The sequence below is a fragment of the Mustelus asterias genome, chromosome 17 (genome assembly GCF_964213995.1).
Source record: "Mustelus asterias chromosome 17, sMusAst1.hap1.1, whole genome shotgun sequence".
Taxonomy (NCBI): Eukaryota; Metazoa; Chordata; class Chondrichthyes; order Carcharhiniformes; family Triakidae; genus Mustelus; species Mustelus asterias.
The window spans coordinates 18,309,384-18,331,506 of NC_135817.1; the positions used below are offsets into that span (position 1 = coordinate 18,309,384).

Below are 22,123 nucleotides of genomic sequence, written 5' to 3' on the forward strand. Positions count from 1 at the left end.
TGCAAGGGCCCGAGCAAGAAGTGGATACTGATCCTCTTCTGCAGTATAGTTTTGGTAAGCAGGGTAGACCCAGATTGGCAGTGGGGTGAGAACCCTGTGCCAACAAGTAACCGGGGTCTGGACATAGTTGTGGGAGGATTAATATCATACCAATCCACATCCTAGGACCAGAACACTCCAAGGATAATACCCCATTAAACCAGAGGTATAAGTGGTGGTATGGGGCATAATATTTATGATGTGGAGATGCCAGTGTTGGACTGGGGTAGGCACAGTAATAAGTCTCACAACACCAGGTTAAAGTCCAACATATTTATCTGGTAGCACGAGCTTGCAGAGTGCTGCCCCTTCATCAGGTGAATGAAGAGTTGGGTTCACAAACAGGGCATATATAGACACAGGAGGTTGAGGACAGCCTCAACCGGGATCTTGGGTTCATGTCACACTACCTGCAACTCCCACAACTTGCCTAGTCTTGCAAAATACTACTAACTATCCTGGCTTGAGACAATTCACACCTCTTTAACCTGTGCTTAACCCTCTCTCCACTCTCATTGTCAGCTAAGACTCACATTCCAAAGAACAAAGAACAATACAGCACAGGAACAGGCCCTTCAGCCCTCCAAGCCCACGCCCATCCCTGGTCCAAACTAGACCATTCTTTTGTATCTCTCCATTCCCACTCCGTTCATGTGGCTATCTAGATAAGTCCCAGTGTGTCCGCCTCCACCACCTTGCCCGGCAGCGCATTCCAGGCCCCCACCACTCTGTGTGTAAAATACGTCCTTTTGATATCCGTGTTAAACCTCCCCCCCCTCACCTTGAACCTATGACCCCTCGTGAACGTCACCACTGACCTGGGAAAAAGCTCCCCACCGTTCTCCCTATCTATGCCTTTCATAATTTTATACACCTCTATTAGGTCACCCCTCATCCTCCGTCTTTCCAGTGAGAACAACCCCAGTTTATCCAATCTCTCCTCATAACTAAGCCCTTCCATACCAGGCAGCATTCTGGTAAACCTCCTCTGCACTCTCTCTAAAGCCTCCACGTCCTTCCAGTAGTGTGGAGACCAAAACTGGGCGCAGTATTCCAAATGCGGCCGGACCAACGTTCTATACAACCGCAACATCAGGCCCCAACTTTTATACTCTATGCCCCGTCCTATAAAGGCAAGCATGCCATATGCCTTCTTCACTACCTTCTCCACCTGTGCCGTCACCTTCAAGGATCTATGGACTTGCACACCCAGGTCCCTCTGCGTATCTACACCCTTTATGGTTCTGCCATTTATCCTATAGCTCCCCCCTACGTTAGTTCTACCAAAATGCATCACTTCGCATTTATCAGGATTGAACTCCATCTGCCATTTCTTTGCCCAAATTTCCAGCCTATCTATATCCTTCTGTAGCCTCTGACAATGTTCCTCACTATCTGCAAGTCCAGCCATTTTCGTGTCGTCTGCAAACTTATTGATCACCCCAGTTACACCTTCTTCCAGATCGTTTATATAAATCACAAACAGCAGAGGTCCCAATACAGAGCCCTGCGGAACACCACTAGTCATGATGTGGAGATGCCGGCTTTGGACTGGGGTGAACACAGTAAGAAGTCTCACAACACCGGGTTAAAGTCCAACAGGTTTATTTGGTAGCAAATACCATCAGCTTTCGGAGCACTGCTCCTTCGTCAGATGGAGTGGAAATGTGCTCTCAAACAGGGCACAGACACAAAATCAAGTTGCAGAATACTGATTAGAATGTGAATCCCTAAAGCCAGCCTTTAAGACCTGGTGTTGTGGGACTTCTTACTGTGAACACCACTAGTCACAAGCATCCAGCCGGAAAAAGACCCTTCCACTACCACCCTCTGTCTTCTGTGACCAAGCCAGTTCTCCACCCATCTAGCCACCTCCCCCTTTATCCCATGAGATCCAACCTTTTGCACCAACCTACCATGAAGGACTTTGTCAAACGCTTTACTAAAGTCCATATAGACGACATCCACGGCCCTTCCCTCGTCAACCATTCTAGTCACTTCTTCAAAAAACTCCGCCAGGTTAGTGAGGCATGACCTCCCTCTCACAAAACCAATCATTATCTTGTAATTGAGCCTGTGTCTATATATGCTCTGTTTGTGAACCCAACTCTTCACTCACCTGATGAAGGGGCAGCACTTTGAAAGCTCATGCTACCACATAAACCTGTTGGACTTTAACCTGGTGTTATGAGACTTCTTACTGTGCATAATATTTAGTTGGGAGCGGACCCAATCCACCATCTGGCCCGTTCAGAAGCCGGACTCAACTGACCTGCTGACTACTGATGAGACAGGGAACACCTGATAGAAACTAGCCCAGCCACTATATTTAACATTGTAGTGTCAAACCATATGATCTTTTCAGTAATAGAACATAGAACATAGAAAGCCACAGCACAAACAGGCCCTTCGGCCCACAAGTTGCGCCGATCACATCCCCACCTCTAGGCCTATCTATAGCCCTCAATCCCATTAAATCCCATGTACTCATCCAGAAGTCTCTTAAAAGACCCCAACGAGTTTGCCTCCACCACCACCGACGTCAGCCGATTCCACTCACCCACCACCCTCTGAGTGAAAAACTTACCCCTGACATCCCCCCTGTACCTACCCCCCAGCACCTTAAACCTGTGTCCTCTCGTAGCAACCATTTCAGCCCTTGGAAATAGCCTCTGAGAGTCCACCCTATCCAGACCCCTCAACATCTTGTAAACCTCTATCAGGTCACCTCTCATCCTTCGTCTCTCCAGGGAGAAGAGACCAAGCTCCCTCAACCTATCCTCATAAGGCATGCCCCCCAATCCAGGCAACATCCTTGTAAATCTCCTCTGCACCCTTTCAATGGCTTCAACATCTTTCCTGTAATGAGGTGACCAGAACTGCGCGCAGTACTCCAAGTGGGGTCTAACCAGGGTCCTATAAAGCTGCAGCATTATCTCCCGACTCCTAAACTCAATCCCTCGATTAATGAAGGCCAGTACGCCATACGCCTTCTTGACCGCATCCTCCACCTGCGAGGCCGATTTAAGAGTCCTATGGACCCGGACCCCAAGGTCCTTCTGATCCTCTACACTGCTAAGAATGGTACCCTTCATTTTATACTGCTGCTCCATCCCATTGGATCTGCCAAAATGGATCACTACACACTTATCCGGGTTGAAGTCCATCTGCCACTTCTCCGCCCAGTCTTGCATTCTATCTATGTCTCGCTGCAACTTCTGACATCCCTCCAAACTATCCACAACACCACCTACCTTGGTGTCGTCAGCAAACTTACCAACCCATCCCTCCACTTCCTCATCCAGGTCATTTATGAAAATGACAAACAGCAAGGGTCCCAGAACAGATCCCTGGGGCACTCCACTGGTCACTGACCTCCATGCAGAGAAAGACCCCTCCACAGCCACTCTCTGCCTTCTGCAGGCAAGCCAGTTCTGGATCCACAAGGCATTGTAATAGGCATTGTGAATAAGTTTTGGGCAATACCGTTGGATGAGGAATCTCAGAATAGACTTGCTTTATAGAGTCATAGAGCAGTACAGCACAGAAACAGGCCCTTTGGCCCAACTGGTCCATGCCGACCATGGTGCCCTCCCAGTTGATCCCAATTGCTCACGTTTGGCCCATATCCCTCTAATCCTTTTCCATCCATGTACTTATCCAAATGCTTTTTAAATATTGCTACTGTACCTGCCTCAACCACTTTTTCTGGCAGCTCATTACATATATACACCACTTTCTGGATGAAGAAGTTGCCCCTCAGGTCCCTTTAAATCTCTCCCCTCTCACCTTAATCCTGTGCCCTCTCTAGTTTTCAATTCCCCTTCTCTGGGAAAAAGACTATAGGCCAAATTTTCCCTTTCCATCCGCCACAGGAATCGTAGTACACATGGATTTCATCATTACTCAGAATGGCTGCACAATGTGTGACAGATCCGGTAGAAGCGGCTGAGGGACTTCACTAGTGCATTCTGGGAGAAGTCAGACCAGCAACATTTACCAAGAAGTGGGAAGCAGAAGATCTGGTGTCAAGGAGTTAGTGTTTCCCTCCCTCCCTCCTCCTCTAACCAAAAAAAGGCCACTGTGAGAAGGTAAAGTGAAGTTTTATAATTTTTTTCAAATAATTTAATTGGTGCTTGAAATGTCGGTCAGTGGGGTTAAGTGTTGCACTTGTGAGATGTGGGAGATCCGTGACGCTTCCAGCATCTCGGACGACTATGTCTGCAGGAAGCGCACCCAATTGCAGCTCCTTACAGAATGCATGGATAGGTTGGAGCAGCAGTTGGATGCACTTAAGAGCATGAAGGAGGCGGGAAGTGTCATAGATAGGAGCTTTAGAGACATGGTCTCACCGAAGGTGCAGGCAGATAGATGGGTGACCGCCAGGAGGGGCAGGCAGTCAGTGCAGGAATCACCTGTGGTCATCCCTCTCTCTAACAAGTATACCATTTTGGATACTGTTGGGGGAGATGGGCTATCAGGGGATACCAGCAGCAGCAGCCAAAGCAGTGGTACCACGGCTGGCTCTGTTGTTAAGCAGGGAGGAACAAAGAGGACTAGAGTAATAGTTATAGGGAACTCTATAGTTAGAGGTGCAGATAGGCGTTTCTGTGGACATGACACAGACTCCAAGATGGTATGTTGCCTCCCTGGTGCCAGGGTCCAGGATATCTCTGAATGGACAGAAAGCATTCTGAAGGGAGAGGGTGAACAGCCAGAGGTCATGGTACATATTAGAACATAGAACATAGAAAGCCACAGCACAAACAGGCCCTTCGGCCCACAAGTTGCGCCGATCACATCCCCACCTCTAGGCCTATCTATAGCCCTCAATCCCATTAAATCCCATGTACTCATCCAGAAGTCTCTTAAAAGACCCCAACGAGTTTGCCTCCACCACCACCGACGTCAGCCGATTCCACTCACCCACCACCCTCTGAGTGAAAAACTTACCCCTGACATCCCCCCTGTACCTACCCCCCAGCACCTTAAACCTGTGTCCTCTCGTAGCAACCATTTCAGCCCTTGGAAATAGCCTCTGAGAGTCCACCCTATCCAGACCCCTCAACATCTTGTAAACCTCTATCAGGTCACCTCTCATCCTTCGTCTCTCCAGGGAGAAGAGACCAAGCTCCCTCAACCTATCCTCATAAGGCATGCCCCCCAATCCAGGCAACATCCTTGTAAATCTCCTCTGCACCCTTTCAATGGCTTCAACATCTTTCCTGTAATGAGGTGACCAGAACTGCGCGCAGTACTCCAAGTGGGGTCTAACCAGGGTCCTATAAAGCTGCAGCATTATCTCCCGACTCCTAAACTCAGTCCTCGATTAATGAAGGCTAGTACGCCATACGCCTTCTTGACCGCATCCTCCACCTGCGAGGCCGATTTAAGAGTCCTATGGACCCGGACCCCAAGGTCCTTCTGATCCTCTACACTGCTAAGAATGGTACCCTTCATTTTATACTGCTGCTCCATCCCATTGGATCTGCCAAAATGGATCACTACACACTTATCCGGGTTGAAGTCCATCTGCCACTTCTCCGCCCAGTCTTGCATCCTATCTATGTCTCGCTGCAACTTCTGACATCCCTCCAAACTATCCACAACACCACCTACCTTGGTGTCGTCAGCAAACTTACCAACCCATCCCTCCACTTCCTCATCCAGGTCATTTATGAAAATGACAAACAGCAAGGGTCCCAGAACAGATCCCTGGGGCACTCCACTGGTCACTGACCTCCATGCAGAGAAAGACCCCTCCACAGCCACTCTCTGCCTTCTGCAGGCAAGCCAGTTCTGGATCCACAAGGCAACAGCCCCTTGGATCCCATGCCCTCTCACTTTCTCAAGAAGTCTTGCATGGGGGACCTTATCGAACGCTTTGCTGAAGTCCATATAGACCACATCCACCGCTCTTCCTTCGTCAATGTGCTTGGTCACATTTTCAAAGAACTCAACCAGGCTCGTAAGGCACGACCTGCCCCTGACAAAGCCGTGCTGACTACTTTTGATCATACTAAACTTCTCTAGATGATCATAAATCCTGTCTCTCAGGATCCTCTCCATCAACTTACCAACCACTGAGGTTAGACTCACCGGTCGGTAATTAACGACATAGGTGTTAGAAGAGTGATGAGGTCCTGCAGCAGCAGTTTAGGGAGTTAGGTAGAAAGTTAAAAAGCAGGATCTCTAGGGTTGTAATCTCAGGATTGCTCCCTGTGCCACGTGCTAGTGAGGTTAGGAATAGGAAGATAGTGCAGCTCAACACGTGGCTAAACAGCTGGTGTAGGAGGGAGGGTTTCAGATATCTGGACCATTGGGGTCTCTTCCGGGGCACATGGGACCTGTACAAGAAGGGCGGGTTGCATCTAAACTGGAGGGGCACAAATATTCTGGCCGGGAGGTTTGCTAGTGTCACACGGGAGGATTTAAACTAGTTTGGCAGGGGGGTGGAACCCAAAGCAAAGGTGAATTAACTGAAGGGGAACGAGAGAGTAGGGCCAGTAAGACTCAGAGAAACAGCAGGCAGGGTGGGATTGCTAATCAGAGAGGGTCTGGTGGACTCAAGTGCACCTGTTTCAATGTGAGAAGTGTAATAGGTAAGGCAAATGAACTTAAGAGTTTGGATTAGTACCAGGAACTACGATGTAGTTGCCATTACAGAGACTTGGTTAAGAGAAGGACAGGATTGGCAGCTCAACATTCCAGGATACAGATGTTTCAGGCGGGATAGAGGGGGATGTAAAAGGGGTGGGGGAGTAGCACTACTGGATAAGGAGAATATCACAGCTGCACTGCGGCAGGACACCTCGGAGGGCTCATACAGCGAGGCAATATGGGTAGAGCTCAGGAATAGGAAAGTATAGTCACGTTGGGGTTTACTATAGCCCACCCAGCTGCCAGCGGGAGATTGAGGAACAGATATCATAGAATCATAGAAACCCTACAGTGCAGAAGGAGGCCATTCGGCCCATCGAGTCTGCACCGACCACAATCCCACCCAGGCCCTACCCCCACATATTTTACCCGCTAATCCCACTAACCTACGCATCTCAGGACTCTAAGGGGCAATTTTTAACCTGGCCAATCAACCTAACCCGCACATCTTTGGACTGTGGGAGGAAACCGGAGCACCCGGAGGAAACCCACGCAGACACGAGGAGAATGTGCAAACTCCACACAGACAGTGACCCGAGCCGGGAATCGAACCCGGGACCCTGGAGCTGTGAAGCAGCAGTGCTAACCACTGTGCTACCGTGCCGTAGCACGGTATGTAGGCAGATTTTGGCAAGGTGTAAATGTAACAGGGTTGTTGTGGTGGGAGATTTTAATTTCCCCTATATTGACTGGGACTCACTTAGTGCTAGGGGCGTGGATGGGGCAGAGTTTGTAAGGAGCATCCAGGAGGGCTTCCTAAAACAGTATGTAGATAGTCCAACAAGGGAAGGGGCCATACTGGACCTGGTATTGGGGAAAGAGCCCGGCCAGGTGGTCGATGTTTCAGTAGGGGAGCAGTTCAGGAACAGTGACCACAATTCAGTAAGCTTTAAGGTACTGATGGATAAAGATAAGTGTCGTGCTCAGGTTAAGGTGCTAAATTGGGGGAAGGCTAATTACAACAATATTAGGCAGGAACTGAAGAATGTAGATTGGGGGCAGATGTTTGAGGGCAAATCAACATCTGGCATGTGGGAGGCTTTCAAGTGTAAGTTGATAGGGATTCAGGTCCGGCACATTCCTGTAAGGATGAAGTATAAGTGTGGCAGTTTTGGGAACCTTGGATAACGAGAGATATTGTGAGCCTAGTCAAAGAGAAAAAGGAAGCATTTGTCAAAGCTAGGAGGCTGGGAACACACAAAGCAAGTGGAATACAAGGAAAGTAGAAAGAAACTTAAGCAAGGAGTCAGAAGAGCTAAAAGGGGTCATGAAAAAGCAATGGCTAGCAGGATTAAGGAAAATCCCAAGGCTTTTTACACATATATAAAGAGCAAAAGGGTAGCCAGGGAGAGGGTAGGCCCACTCAAGGACAAGGGAGGAAATCCGTGTGTGGAGCCAGAGGAAATGGGCAAGGTATTAAATGAGTACTTTGCGTCAGTATTCACCAAAGAGAAGGACTTGGTGGATGATGAGTCTGGGAAAGGATGTGTAGATAGTTTGAGACATGTTGAGATCAAAAAGGAGGTGGTATTGGGGTTCTTGAGAAACATCAAGGTAGACAAGTCTCCAGGGCCTGATGGGATACACCCCAGAATACTGAGAGGCAAGAGAGTAAATTGCTGGGGCCTTGAGAGAAATCTTTGTATCCTCACTGGCTACAGGGGAGGTCCCAGAGGATTGGAGAATAGCCAATATTGTTCCTTTGTTTAAGAAGGGTAGCAAGAATAATCCAGGTAATTACAGGCCAGTGAGCCTTACGTCAGTGGTAGGGAAATTATTGGAGAGGATTCTTCAAGACATGATTTATTCCCACTTGGAAATAAGTGGACGTATTCGTGAGAGGCAACATGGTTTTGCAAAGGGGAGGTTGTGTCTCACGAACTTGATCGAGTTTTTCGAGGAAGTGACAAAGATGATTGATGAGGGTAGGGCAGTGGATGTTGTCTACATGGACTTCAGTAAGGCCTTTGACAAGGTTCCTCATGGCAGACTGGTGCAGAAGGTGAAGTCGCATGGGATCAAGGGTGAGCTGGCAAGGTGGATACAAAACTGACTCGGTCAAAGAAGACAGAGGGTAGCAGTGGAAAGGTGCATTTCTGAATGGAGGGCTGTGACAAGTGGTGTTAGAACAAAGAACAATACAGCACAGGAACAGGTCCTTCAGCACTCCAAGCCTGCGGCGCTCATGTGCCCACCAGACCATTCTTTTGTATCCCTCTATTCCCAGACTGTTCATGTGGTTATCTAGATAAGTCTTAAACGATCCCAGCGTGTCCGCCTCAACCACCTTGCTTGGTAGTGCATTCCAGGCCCCACCACCCTCTGTGTAAAATACGTCCCCCTGACATCTGTGTTGAACCTTGCCCCCCTCACCTTGAACCCGTGACCCCTTGTGTTCGTCACCTCTGACCTGGGAAAAAGCTTCCCACTGTTCACTCTATCTATGCCCTTCATAATTTTATACACCTCTGGTAGGTCGCCCCTCATCCTCCGTCTTACCAGGGAGAACAACGCCAGTTTACCCAATCTCTCCTCATAGCTAAGACCCTCCATACCAGGCAACATCCTGGTAAACCTTCTTTGTACTCTCTCCAAAGCCTCCACGTCCTTCTGGTAGTGTGGTGACCAGAACTGGACGCAGTATTCCAAATGTGGCCTAACCATCGTTCTATACAGCTGCAACATCATATGCCAACTTTTATATTCTATGCCCCGTCCAATAAAGGCAAGCATGCCATATGCCTTCTTCACCACCCTCTCCACATGTGCTGTCACCTTTAAGGATCTGTGGACTTGTACACCCAGGTCCCTCTGTGTGTCTATACTCCTGATGGTTCTGCCATTTATTGTATAGCTCCCCCTTACATTAGATCTACCGAAATGCATCACTTCGCATTTGTCTGGATTAAATTCCATCTGCCATTTCTCTGCCCAATTTTCCAGCCTATCTATATCCTGCTGTATTCTCTGACAATGTTCATCACTATCCGCAACTCCAGCAATCTTCGTGTCGTCTGCAAACTTACTGATCACACCAGCTACATCTTCCTCCAAATCATTTATATATATCACAAACAGCAGAGGTCCCAGTACAGAGCCCTGTGGAACTCCACTAGTCACAGACCTCCAACCGGAAAAAGACCCCTCCACTGCTACCCTCTGTCTTCTATGGCTAAGCCAGTTCTCCACCCATCTAGCGAGCTCACCTTTTATCCCGTGAGATTTAACCTTTTGCACCAGCCTGCCATGAGGGACCTTGTCAAACGCTTTACTAAAATCCATAATGATGACATCCACGGCCCTTCCCTCGTCAATCGTTTTTGTCACCTCCTCAAAAAACTCAACCAAATTTGTGAGGCATGACCTCCCTCGTACAAAACCATGCTGTCTATCGCTATTGAGATTATTCAGTTCTAAATGCGCATATATCCTATCTCTAAGAATCTTCTCCAACAACTTCCCTACCACGGACGTCAAGCTCACCGGCCTATAATTACCCAGGTTATCCTTTCTGTTAGAGGCCCAGCAATTGCATCTCTCGCCTCCCTGAGGAGTCTAGGATAGATGCCATCCGGCCCTGGGGATTTGTCTGTCTTAATGTTTCCTAAAAAACCTCACACTTCCTCCCTTGTAATTGAGATTTTTTCTAACGGGTCAACACATGTCTCTAAGACACTACCAGTCAACATGTCCCTCTCCTTTGTGAATACTGATGCAAAGTATTCATTTAGGATCTCACCTACTTCCTTTGGTTCTAAGCATAATTCCCCCGCCTTTGTCCTGGAGAGGTCCGATTCTTTCCGTAACAACCCTCTTGTTCCTAACGTATGTATAAAATGCCTTAGGATTCTTCTTAATCCTGTCTGCCAAGGACATTTCGTGACCCTTTTTGCCCTTCTAAGTCCCTGTTTGAGTTCTTTTCTACTATCTCTGTATTCCTCCAGTGCTCCATCTGTGTTTAGCTGCCTGGACCTCATGTATGCCTCTTTTTTCTTTTTGATCAGTTCCTCAGGGGTCTGGTTCCTCAGGGATCAGTGCTGGGACCTTTGCTGTTTGTAATATATATATAAATGATTTGGAGGAAAATGTAACTGGATTGATTAGTAAGTTTGCAGACGACACAAAGGTTGGTGGATTTGCGGATAGCGATGAGGACCATCAGAGGATATACAGCAGGATATAGATTAGTTTGAGACTTGGGCGGAGAGATGACAGATGGAGTTTAATCCGGACAAATGTGAGGTAATGCATTTTGGAAGGTCTAATACAGATAGGAAATATACAGTAAATGGCAGAACCCTTAGGAGTATTGATAGGCAAAGGGATCTGGGTGTACAGGTACACAGGTCACTGAAAGTGGCAACGCAGGTGGAGAAGGTAGTCAAGAAGGCATACAGCATGCTTGCTTTCATGTGCCGGGGTATTGAGTTGAAAAATTGGCAAGTCATGTTGTTGCTTTATAGGACCTTAGTTAGGCCGCACTTGGAATATAGTGTTCAATTCTGGTCGCCACACTACCAGAAGGATGTGGAGGCTTTGGAAAGGGTACAGAAAAGATTTACCAGGATGTTGCCTGGTATGGAGGGCATTAGCTATGAGGAGAGGTTGGAGAAACTTGGTTTGTTCTCACTGGAGCGACTGAGGTTGAGGGGAGACCTGATAGAAGTCTACAAGATTATGAGAGGCATGGACAGAGTGGATAGTCAGAAGCTTTTCCCAGGGTGGAAGAGTCAATTTCTAGGAGGCATAGGTTTAAGGTGCGAGGGGCAAGTTTTAAAAGAGATGTATGAGGTAGATTTTCTTTTACAGAGAGTGGTGGGTGCCGGGGGAGGTAGTGGAAGCGGATACGGTAGTAGAACATAGAACATAGAACATTACAGCGCAGAACAGGCCCTTCGGCCCACGATGTTGCACCGACCAGTTAAAAAAAAACTGTGACCCTCCAACCTAAACCAATTTCTTTTCGTCCCTGAACCTATCTACGGATCTCTTAAACGCCCCCAAACTAGGCGCATTTACTACTGATGCTGGCAGGGCATTCCAATCCCTCACCACCCTCTGGGTAAAGAACCTACCCCTGACATCGGTTCTATAACTACCCCCCCTCAATTTAAAGCCATGCCCCCTCGTGCTGGATTTCTCCATCAGAGGAAAAAGGCTATCACTATCCACCCTATCTAAACCTCTAATCATCTTATATGTTTCAATAAGATCCCCTCTTAGCCGCCGCCTTTCCAGCGAAAACAATCCCAAATCCCTCAGCCTCTCCTCATAGGATCTCCCCTCCATACCAGGCAACATCCTGGTAAACCTCCTCTGCACCCTCTCCAAAGCCTCCACATCCTTCCTGTAATGTGGGGACCAGAACTGCACACAGTACTCCAAGTGCGGCCGCACCAGAGTTGTGTACAGTTGCAACATAACGCTACGACTCCTAAATTCAATCCCCCTACCAATAAACGCCAAGACACCATATGCCTTCTTAACAACCTTATCTACTTGATTCCCAACTTTCAGGGATCTATGCACACATACACCTAGATCCCTCTGCTCCTCCACACTATTCAAAGTCCTCCCGTTAGCCCTATACTCAACACATCTGTTATTCCTACCAAAGTGAATTACCTCACACTTCTCCGCATTAAACTCCATCCGCCACCTCTCGGCCCAACTTTGCAACCTGTCTAAGTCTTCCTGCAAACTACTTTTAAGGGGCTTCTTGACAAGTACATGAATGAGATGGGAATAGAGGGATATGGTCCCCGGAAACGTAGGGGGTTTTCGTTAAGTCGGGCAGCATGGTCGGTGCAGGCTTGGAGGGCCAAAGGGCTTGTTCCTGTGCTGTAATTTTCTTTGTTCTTTGTAGTGTAGGGCAGACATGGACATAGGCAGTAAGGTGACTCAACACAAAGACAATCTGCCTCAGGAACTGCTAAACAAGACATGGTAGTGCTGTTGTACATTCTTGGGTTGTTGGAGGCAGATGGTCTCAGCACCAGTCTGAAGAAAGCTGATTTGATTTGATTTAATTTATTGTCACACGTATTAACATACAGTGAAAAGTATTGTTTCCTGCGTGCTATACAGACAAAGCATACCGTTCATTGAGAAGGAAACGAGAGAGTGCAGAATGTAGTGTTACAGACATAGCTGTGGTGTAGCGAAAGATCAACTTAATGCAAGGTAAGTCCATTCAAAAGTCAGATTGCAGCAGGGAAGAAGCTGTTGTTGAGTCGGTTGGTACGTGACCTCAGACTTTTATATCATTTTCCCGACGGAAGAAGGTGGAAGAGAGAATGTCTGGGGTGCTTGGGGGTCCTTAATTATGCTGGCTGCTTTGCTGAGGCAGCGGGAAGTGTAGACAGTCAATGGATGGGAAGCTGGTTTGCTGGATTGGGATACATTCACGACCTTTTTGTTCCTTGCGATCTTGGGCAGAGCAGGAGCCATACTAAGTTGTGATACAATCAGAAAGAATGCTTTCTATAGTGCATCTGTAAAAGTTTATGAGATATGCCAAATTTCCTTAGTCTTCTGAGAATGTAGTCTTCTGAGAAAGCTCAGTTCGGAAAACAACAAGCACAGTATCTGGGCTTTGAAATATGGCAGGGTAAATGGGTAGAAAAGAAGCTCCAGAAAGAATGCCTAGACCTGCAGACATACTAGAGGTTGGACAAGTTTTGAGATTGTTGAATTATTGCTGAACCTTCATGGAAGGCCTTGCTAACTGGTCACGGCTATACAGGAGTTCATTAAAGGGGAGGGAAGACATCACAGCATCATATAGAAAGGGATGAGGAACAAGAGGTAGAATACACAGCCTTAAAATTGGCTGAGTGCCACCCTGGGATTGCCATAAATGGGGAAAGTCTTTCACGCATACACCCAATGAGGGAAAGGTTTACAGTGCCGTGTTGGCATAGAAACACGGGGGACGGTAATTTTCAACAAAACAATCACCTGTAGCAAGTGGGATGCCTTAATATGTAGCAGCAATCGATTGTGTTTCCTGGGCAGTGAAGGTCTGTGAGCCCATAGTAATGACGGCAGAGCTGGTATTGCATACAAAATACAATATAGTGCAAATACTCAACACTGGGAGATGAAGAAGTGTCTCAGACAGCAGGCAGACTGGGATGCCATGCACATTCCAAAGGACTAATCAGTTCATAGAGTCCCTACAGTGCAAAAGGAAGCTATTCAGCCCATTGAGTCTGCACCGACAACAATCCCATCCAGGCCCTATCCCCGTAACCCCACATATTTACCCTGTTAATCCCTCTAACCTATGCATCCCGGGACACTAAGGGGCAATTTAGCATGGCCAACGCACCTAACCCACATATCTTTGGACTGTGGAAGGACACCAGAGCACCCAGAAACCCACGCAGACAGTGACCCAAGCCAGGAATCGAACCCAGGTCCCTGGAGTTGTGAGGCAGCAGTGCTAACCACTGTGCCACCATGCTGCCCATTTTGTTGGAATCCGCCTCCCTAGAGCCAATCCACAAGGACATAATGGGGTTCCGTGTACGGAATGGGCTGTAGTCAATGATCAGAAACAGGTCCTGGCCTGGCAGACAATCTATCAGCTTAGGTGACAGAATTGAAAGCGTTAAAGGAAGCTCTCTGTATGGCCAAGGTAAAAGAGATAAGGGTTATACTGACAAGTCTGTTTTTTGACAGATTAAAGGTTTGGAGTGTGGCCCTGTATTGGAACATCACTGATTAAAGCATTTCATGGAGATCTCTACTGCCTCCCAAAGATACACAAGGCAAACACACCCGGCCGTCCCATCGTTTCAGGCAATGGAACCCTGTGCGAGAACCTCTCCGGCTATGTCAAGGGCATCTTGAAATCCATTGTACAAAAAACCCCCAGCTTTTATCGCGACACTACGGACTTCCTACAGAAACTCAGTGCACATGGAGCAGTTGAACCAGGAGCACTCCTCGTCACAATGGATGTCTCGGCACTCTGCACCAGCATCCCCCATGACGATGGCATTGCTGCAACGGCCTCAGTACTCAATACCGTCAACTGCCAGTTTCCAAATGCAATTTTACAACTCATCCGCTTCATCCTGGACCACAATGTCTTCACCTTCAACAACCAGTTCTTCATCCAGACACACGGAACAGCCATGGGGACCAAATTTGCACCTCAATATGCCAACATCTTCATGCACAGGTTCGAACAAGACTTCTTCACCGCACAGGACCTTCAACCGAGGCTATGCACTAGATACATCGATGATATTTTCTTCCTTTGGAGTCATGGTGAGCAATCACTGAAACAACTATATGATGACATCAACAAGTTCCATCCCACCATCAGACTCACCATGGACTACTCTCCGGAATCGGTTGCATTCTTGGACACACACATCTCCATCAAGGACGGTCACCTCAGCACCTCACTGTACCGCAAGCCCACGGATAACCTCATGATGCGCCACTTCTCCAGCTTCCACCCTAAACACGTTAAAGAAGCCATCCCCTTTGGACAAGCCCTCCGAATACACAGGATCTGCTCGGATGAGGAGGATCGCAACAGACACCTCCAGACGCTGAAAGATGCCCTCATAAGAACAGGATATGGCGCTCGACTCATCGATCAACAGTTCCGACGCGCCACAGCGAAAAACCGCACCGACCTCCTCAGAAAACAAACACGGGACATGGTGGACAGAGTATCCTTCGTCGTCCAGTACTTCCCCGGAGCGGAGAAGCTACGGCATCTCCTCTGGAGCCTTCAGCATGTCATTGATGAAGACGAACATCTCGCCAAGGCCATCCCCACACCCCCACTTCTTGCCTTCAAACAACCACGCAACCTCAAACAGACCATTGTCCGCAGCAAACTACCCAGCCTTCAGGAGAACAGTGACCACGACACCACACAACCCTGCCACAGCAACCTCTGCAAGATGTGCCAGATCATCGACACGGATGCCATCATCTCACGTGAGAACACCATCTACCAGGTACACGGTACCTACTCTTGCAACTCGGCCAACATTGTCTACCTGATACGCTGCAGGAAAGGATGTCACGAGGCATGGTACATTGGGGAAACCATGCAGACGCTACGACAACGGATGAATGAACACCGCTCGACAATCACCAGGCAAGACTGTTCTCTTCCTGTGGGGGAACACTTCAGCAGTCACGGGCATTCAGCCTCTGATCTTCAGGTAAGCGTTCTCCAAGGCGGCCTTCACGACACGACAGCGCAGAGTCGCTGAGCAGAAACTGATAGCCAAGTTCCGCTCACATGAGGACGGCCTAAACCGGGATGTTGGATTTATGTCACATTATCAGTAACCCCCACAGCTTGCCTCCTGGACTTGCAGAATCTCACTTGCTGTTCTGTCTGGAGACAATACACATCTCTTTAACCTGTGTTTAATGCTCCCTCCACCCACATTGTCTGTACCTTTAAGACCTGGCTGGGTGTAGGGATTCACATTCTAATTAGTATTCTGTAACTTGATTTTGTGTCTCTGTGCACTGTTTGAGAGCACATTTCCACTCCATCTGACGAAGGAGCAGCGCTCCGAAAGCTTATGGTATTTGCTACCAAATAAACCTGCTGGACTTTAACCTGGTGTTGTGAGACTTCTTACTGTAAAGCATTTCAAGCCAGAGCTTTGCCATACTTTGTCTTAGGTGCTAACATTCCTGCTATTTGCCCCAGAAAGCTTATCATTGGCCAGCCCAGAGAAGGAAGAATTCCTTTGAGTTGCTGCATTGGAATGGTTGGCACTTCCCCGCACAAATCCAAAGAAACAAAGGCAGGTTTTTTTTTTCCATTTTGTTAATAAAGGCATAAGTCTGTAATATGTCGAATGCATGAAATCACAACATCTTAAGTTCAATAGTACAATCTTGTTGGGATCTTTGACCAGTTAGCCTGTTAGTCTGATTGGACCATTGTGTGCTTGTTAAGAGTTGGGCTTTGATGGATTGTCAGGCACATCTCACTCTGTGAGGGGTAAAGGGTTCAAACTGAGCACAGGGGTATGATGAACTAAAATGATTCAGATAACAGACAATGGTGTGGGGGAGTGAATAGATCCAGATTAGATTGGAGTGCTATGGTGGAAGGATGTGCAAATTACAGACTGGGAGGGATTCAGACTAGGGTGTGAGGGAGGCACTGGTGTCAGTGAGGCTGTCAAGGAGAAGCATTGACACTTACAGTTCTCTTCTTATCTTCAAACACTTCCCTCGCTTCTTCATATGAGCAGATCTCCTCTTGACACTCTCGCTGGACGGAACCCCTTTTCAACTCTTCCAGACCCGCATTAGCACGTCTCTCTCTGTGAAGCAGACTATTGGCTTCAGTCTCCTGCAGGAAGACTAGATGGGACAGATCTCAATAGATACAACAAATTGAACATCTGCTGCATTGGACTACTTTGCGCAATACAGCAATTCAGTGTTGGATAATTCTATAAATATAGCAATGCATCTACCATTCTCACATTGCTAAGAGTGACCACTGAACTGTTCTTCAGGAGATGAAGTCCCGTCTTCACATTGAGGACACCTGCCATTGTCTTGTGCAGCCTACTACCATGTCAAGTAGGATAGACTGAGAACAGATCTAGCAGCTCAAAACTGGGCATCCATGAGATATTGTAGGCCTTCGGTAGCAGCAGTATTTTTTCAGCAATAATCTGTAACCTCTCCTTATCTATTATAATTCTCTGCCAATACTGTCCTTTACCATTGTCATCAAGCCAGTGGACCAACCCTGTTTCAATGAGGAAGAACAGAAGGGCATGCCAGGAGCAGCACCAGCACACCTAAAAACGAGCTGCCAATCTGGTGAATCTACAACACAGGAATACAGACTTGCTTACCAGTAGCAGCAGCATTGTTATTGAAAGTGCTAATCGATTCTACAACCAATGGATCAAATGAAAACTCTGCAGTCCTGCCATGTGCAGTCATGAATGGTGGTGAATAATTAGACAACGAATGAGAAGGGGAGACTACACAGATATTTCCATCCTCAGGGATGCAGGAGTCCAGCACATCATTGTAAAATATAAGGCTAAAGCATTCACAATTATAGAAAATCATAGAATCATAGAAACCCTACAGTACAGAAAGAGGCCATTTGGCCCATCGACTCTGCACCGACCACAATCCCACCCAGGCCCTAGCCCAATATCCCTACATATTTTACCCACTAATCCCTCTAATCTACGCATCCCAGGACACTAAGGGGCAATTTTAGCATGGCCAATCAACCTAACCCGCACATCTTTGGACTGTGCACCAGAGCACCCGGAGGAAACCCACGCAGACACGAGGAGAATGTGCAAACTCCACACAGACAGTGACCCAAGCCGGGAATCGAACCCAGGTCCCTGGAGCTGTGAAGCAGCAGTGCTAACCACTGTGCTACCGTGCCGCCCCAATGACCTTCAGCCAGAAGCACTGAGTGGATGATCCATCTCAGCCTCCTCTGGAGGTCCCCAGCATCACAGATGCCAGTCTTCAGCCAATTTGATTCACTCTACATGATATCAAGAAACGGCTGAAGGCACTGGATACAAAAAAGTTTTAATGCTGAAGACTTGTATTCCAGATGCAACCATACACTTGGCTAAACTGTTCCAGCTGTGAGACTGGTGATTAGAGATTGGGAGTGGGTAAGGGATTTGAAAACAAGGATGAGAATTTTACAATCAAGATGTTACTTCACAGCGAGCCAATGTAGGTCAGAGAGCACAGGTGGTGGTGGGGGAATGGGACTTGGTGCAAGTCAAGACACAGGCAGCAAGGTTTTGGATGACCTCAAGTTACAAACGGTAGAATGTGCAAGAGCAGCCAGCTGTGCATTGGAATCAGCGAGTTTAAACGTAACAACGGCACAGAAGAGGATTTCAGCAGTAGACGAACTGAGGCAGAAGTGAAGACAGACGATGTGAATGACAGTTTTAGAGATGGCATGAATATGAAGTTGGAAATCCACCTCAGGATACAATATGATACCAAGGTTGTGAGCAGACTCGCTTCACGTTGGTGCGGTACGGTGGCACATTGGTTAGCACTGCTGCCTCACAGCGCCAGGGTCCCGGGATCAATTCCCGGCTTGGGTCACTGTGTGTGTGGAGTTTGCACATTCTCCCCGTGTTTGCGTGGGTTTCCTCTGGGTGCTCTGCTTTCCTCTCACAGTCCAAAGATATGCAGGTTAGGTGGATTGGCCATGCTAAATTGCCCCTTAGTGTCAGAGGGACTAGCTAGGGTAAATGCATGAGATTATGAGGATAGGGCGTGGGTGGAATTGTGGTTGGTGCAGACTCAATGGACCGAATGGCCTCCTTCTGCACTGTAGGATTCTATGATTCTATGTCAGACTGTTACCAGGGAGAGGTTTGGAGTGGAGGCAAAAATCATACAATGATATTGATCTCACTACCATTCAATCTATCCATAGTGCTAACCCTCCTGTTCAGGGATCCGAACTAAATCACTTTTCCAAGATTCACTGCAGGATTATTCATTGCAGAATATGTCACGAGCGAATTTGCTAGATTTTTGCTTTCTGAATGTGTAAGTGAATATGAACGTGTATTCCTCTGGGACTCCCTTTCAGTTCTTTGAAAAGTTTAACCAACTCTTCCGATTGTCTCTATCAGAATAAAGATCCTCCCATGGTTTCACCTTCACCTATTATTAAAGGGCGGCACAGTGGTTAGCACTGCTGCCTCACAGAGCCAGGGACCTGGGTTCAATTCCCGATATGGATCACTGTCTGTGCGGAGTCTGCATGCCCCCCACACCCCACCGTGTCTGTGTGGATTTCCTGTGGGTGCTCCGGTTTCCTCCCACAGTCTGAAAGACATGCTGGCTAGGTGCATTAGCCATGCTAAATTCTCCCTCAGTGTACCCGAACAGGCGCCGGAGTGTGGTGACGAGGGGATTTTCACAGTAACTTAATTGCAGTGGTATTGTAAGTCTACTTGTGACACTAATAGATAAACAAAGAATAAAGAACAGTACAGCACAGGAAACAGGCCCTTTGGCCCTCCAAGCCTGTGCCGCTCCTTGATCCAACTAGACCAATCGTTTGTATCCCTCCATTCCCAGGCTGCTCATGTGACTATCCAGGTAAGTCTTAAACGATGTCAGCGTGTCTGCCTCCACCACCCTACTTGGCAGCGCATTCCAGGTCCCCACCACCCTCTGTAAAAAACATCCCTCTAATATCTGAGTTATACTTCGCCCCTCTCACCTTGAGCCTGTGACCCCTCGTGATCGTCACTTCCGATCTGGGAAAAAGTTTCCCACCATTCACCCTATCTATCCCCTTCATAATCTTGTACACCTCTATTAGATCTCCCCTCATTCTCCGTCTTTTCAGGGAGAACAACCCCAGTTTACCCAATCTCTCCTCATAGCTAGGACCCTCCATACCAGGCAACATCCTGGTAAACCTTCTCTGCACTCTCTCTAACGCCTCCACGTCCTTCTGGTAGTGCGGCGACCAGAACTGGACGCAGTACTCCAAATGTGGCCTAACCAGCGTTCTATACAGCTGCATCATCAGACTCCAGCTTTTATACTCTATACCCTGTCCTATAAAGGCAAGCATACCATATGCCTTCTTCACCACCTTCTCCACCTGTGTTGCCACCTTCAAGGATTTGTGGACTTGCACACCTCGGTCCCACTGTGTTTCTATACTCTTGATGGCTCTGCCATTTATTGTATAACTCCTCCCTACATTATTTCTTCCAAAATGCATCACTTCGCACTTATCCGGATTAAATTCCATCTGCCACCTCTCCGCCCAATTTTCCAGCCTATCTATATCCTGCTGTATTGCCTGACAATGTTCATCGCTATCCGCATGTCCAGCCATCTTCGTGTCATCCACAAACTTGCTGATTACACCAGTTACACCTTCTTCCAAATCATTTATATATATCAGAAATAGCAGAGGTCCCAGTACAGAGCCCTGCGGAACACTACTGGTCACAGACCTCCAGCCGGAAAAAGACTCTTCGACCACTACCCTCTGTCTCCTATGGCCAATGGTAGTCATGATGTGGAGACGCCGGCGTTGGACTGGGGTAAACACAGTAAGAGTTTTAACCTGGTGTTGTTAAAACTCTTCGTATGGCCAAGCCAGTTCTCCACCCATCTAGCCACATCTCCTTGTATCCCATGAGCCATAACCTTCTTAACCAACCTGCCATGTGGGACTTTGTCAAATGCCTTACTGAAATCCAGATAAATCCATACGGCTCTTCCTTCGTCAACCGTTTTTGTCACTTCCTCAAAAAACTCCACCAAATTTGTAAGGCACGACCTCCCTCTTACAAAACCATGCTGTCTGTCACTAATGAGATTGTTCCGTTCTAAATGCACATACATCCTGTCTCTAAGAATCCTCTCCAACAACTTCCCTACCACGGATGTCAAGCTCACTGGCCTATAATTACCCGGGTTATCCCTGCTACCCTTCTTAAACAACGGGACCACATTCGCTATCCTCCAATCCTCAGGGACCTCACCTGTGTCCAAAGAAGCGACAAAGATTTCCATCAGAGGCCCAGCAATTTCATCTCTTGTCTCCCTGAGCAGTCTAGGATAGATGCCATCAGGCCCTGGGGCTTTGTCAGTTTTAATGTTCCCTAAAAAACCTAACACTTCCTTCCTTGTAATGGAGATTTTCTCTAACGGGTCAACACCTCCTTCCGAGACACTCCCGGTCAACACGTCCCTCTCCTTCGTGAATACCGATGCAAAGTATTCATTTAGGATCTCCCCTATTCCCTTGGGTTCTAAGCATTATTCCCCTCCTTTGTCCCTGAGAGGTCTGATTTTCTCCCCAACAACGTTGTTCCGAACGTATGAATAGAATGCCTTAGGATTCTCCTTAATCCTGCCGGCCAAGAACATCTCATGACCTCTTTTTGCCCTACTAACTCCCCGTTTGAGTTGTTTCCTACTCTCTCTGTATTCCTCCAGAGCTCCATCTGATTTCTGTTGCCTGAACTTCACGTACGCCTCCCTTTTCATTTTAATCAGATCCTCAATTTCCCTGGTTATCCACGGCTCGCGAATTCTACCTTTCAACTTCTCTGCTTCATTTGAAAGGGACAGGGATTGCAAGGCTATCATTTCTAATCGAGGCCACTTTATCAATTTATCACAACATCCTTTAATAATAAGGATTAAGGATCGGCCATGGGATAATCTTTATGCTGGTTGAGACAATCAGAAGAGTTGATTAAACTTTCAAAGTACTGAAACCCAAGCTACATCCGATGACAGTTAACAAAACTATAATAGAACTGAAAATATGCCATGGAAAATGATGAAGCTGAAGGAATTCATCCTGGTGAAAATGAATATTGTACGGAATAAAATAGCTCTTGCTGGTTCCACAATTCAT

At 47.5% G+C, this 22,123-nt stretch overlaps 1 protein-coding gene across 1 annotated transcript in view; it reads right to left on the reverse strand.

The window, feature by feature from the left end:
- LOC144506365 (coagulation factor VII-like) overlaps positions 1-22,123 on the reverse strand; it is a 163,197-nt gene that overhangs the window by 133,513 nt on the left and 7,561 nt on the right. The window contains exon 2 of the mRNA XM_078232378.1: positions 16,904-17,064. Coding sequence (XP_078088504.1) covers positions 16,904-17,064 — 161 coding nt within the window. The remainder of the gene's footprint in view (positions 1-16,903; positions 17,065-22,123) is intronic.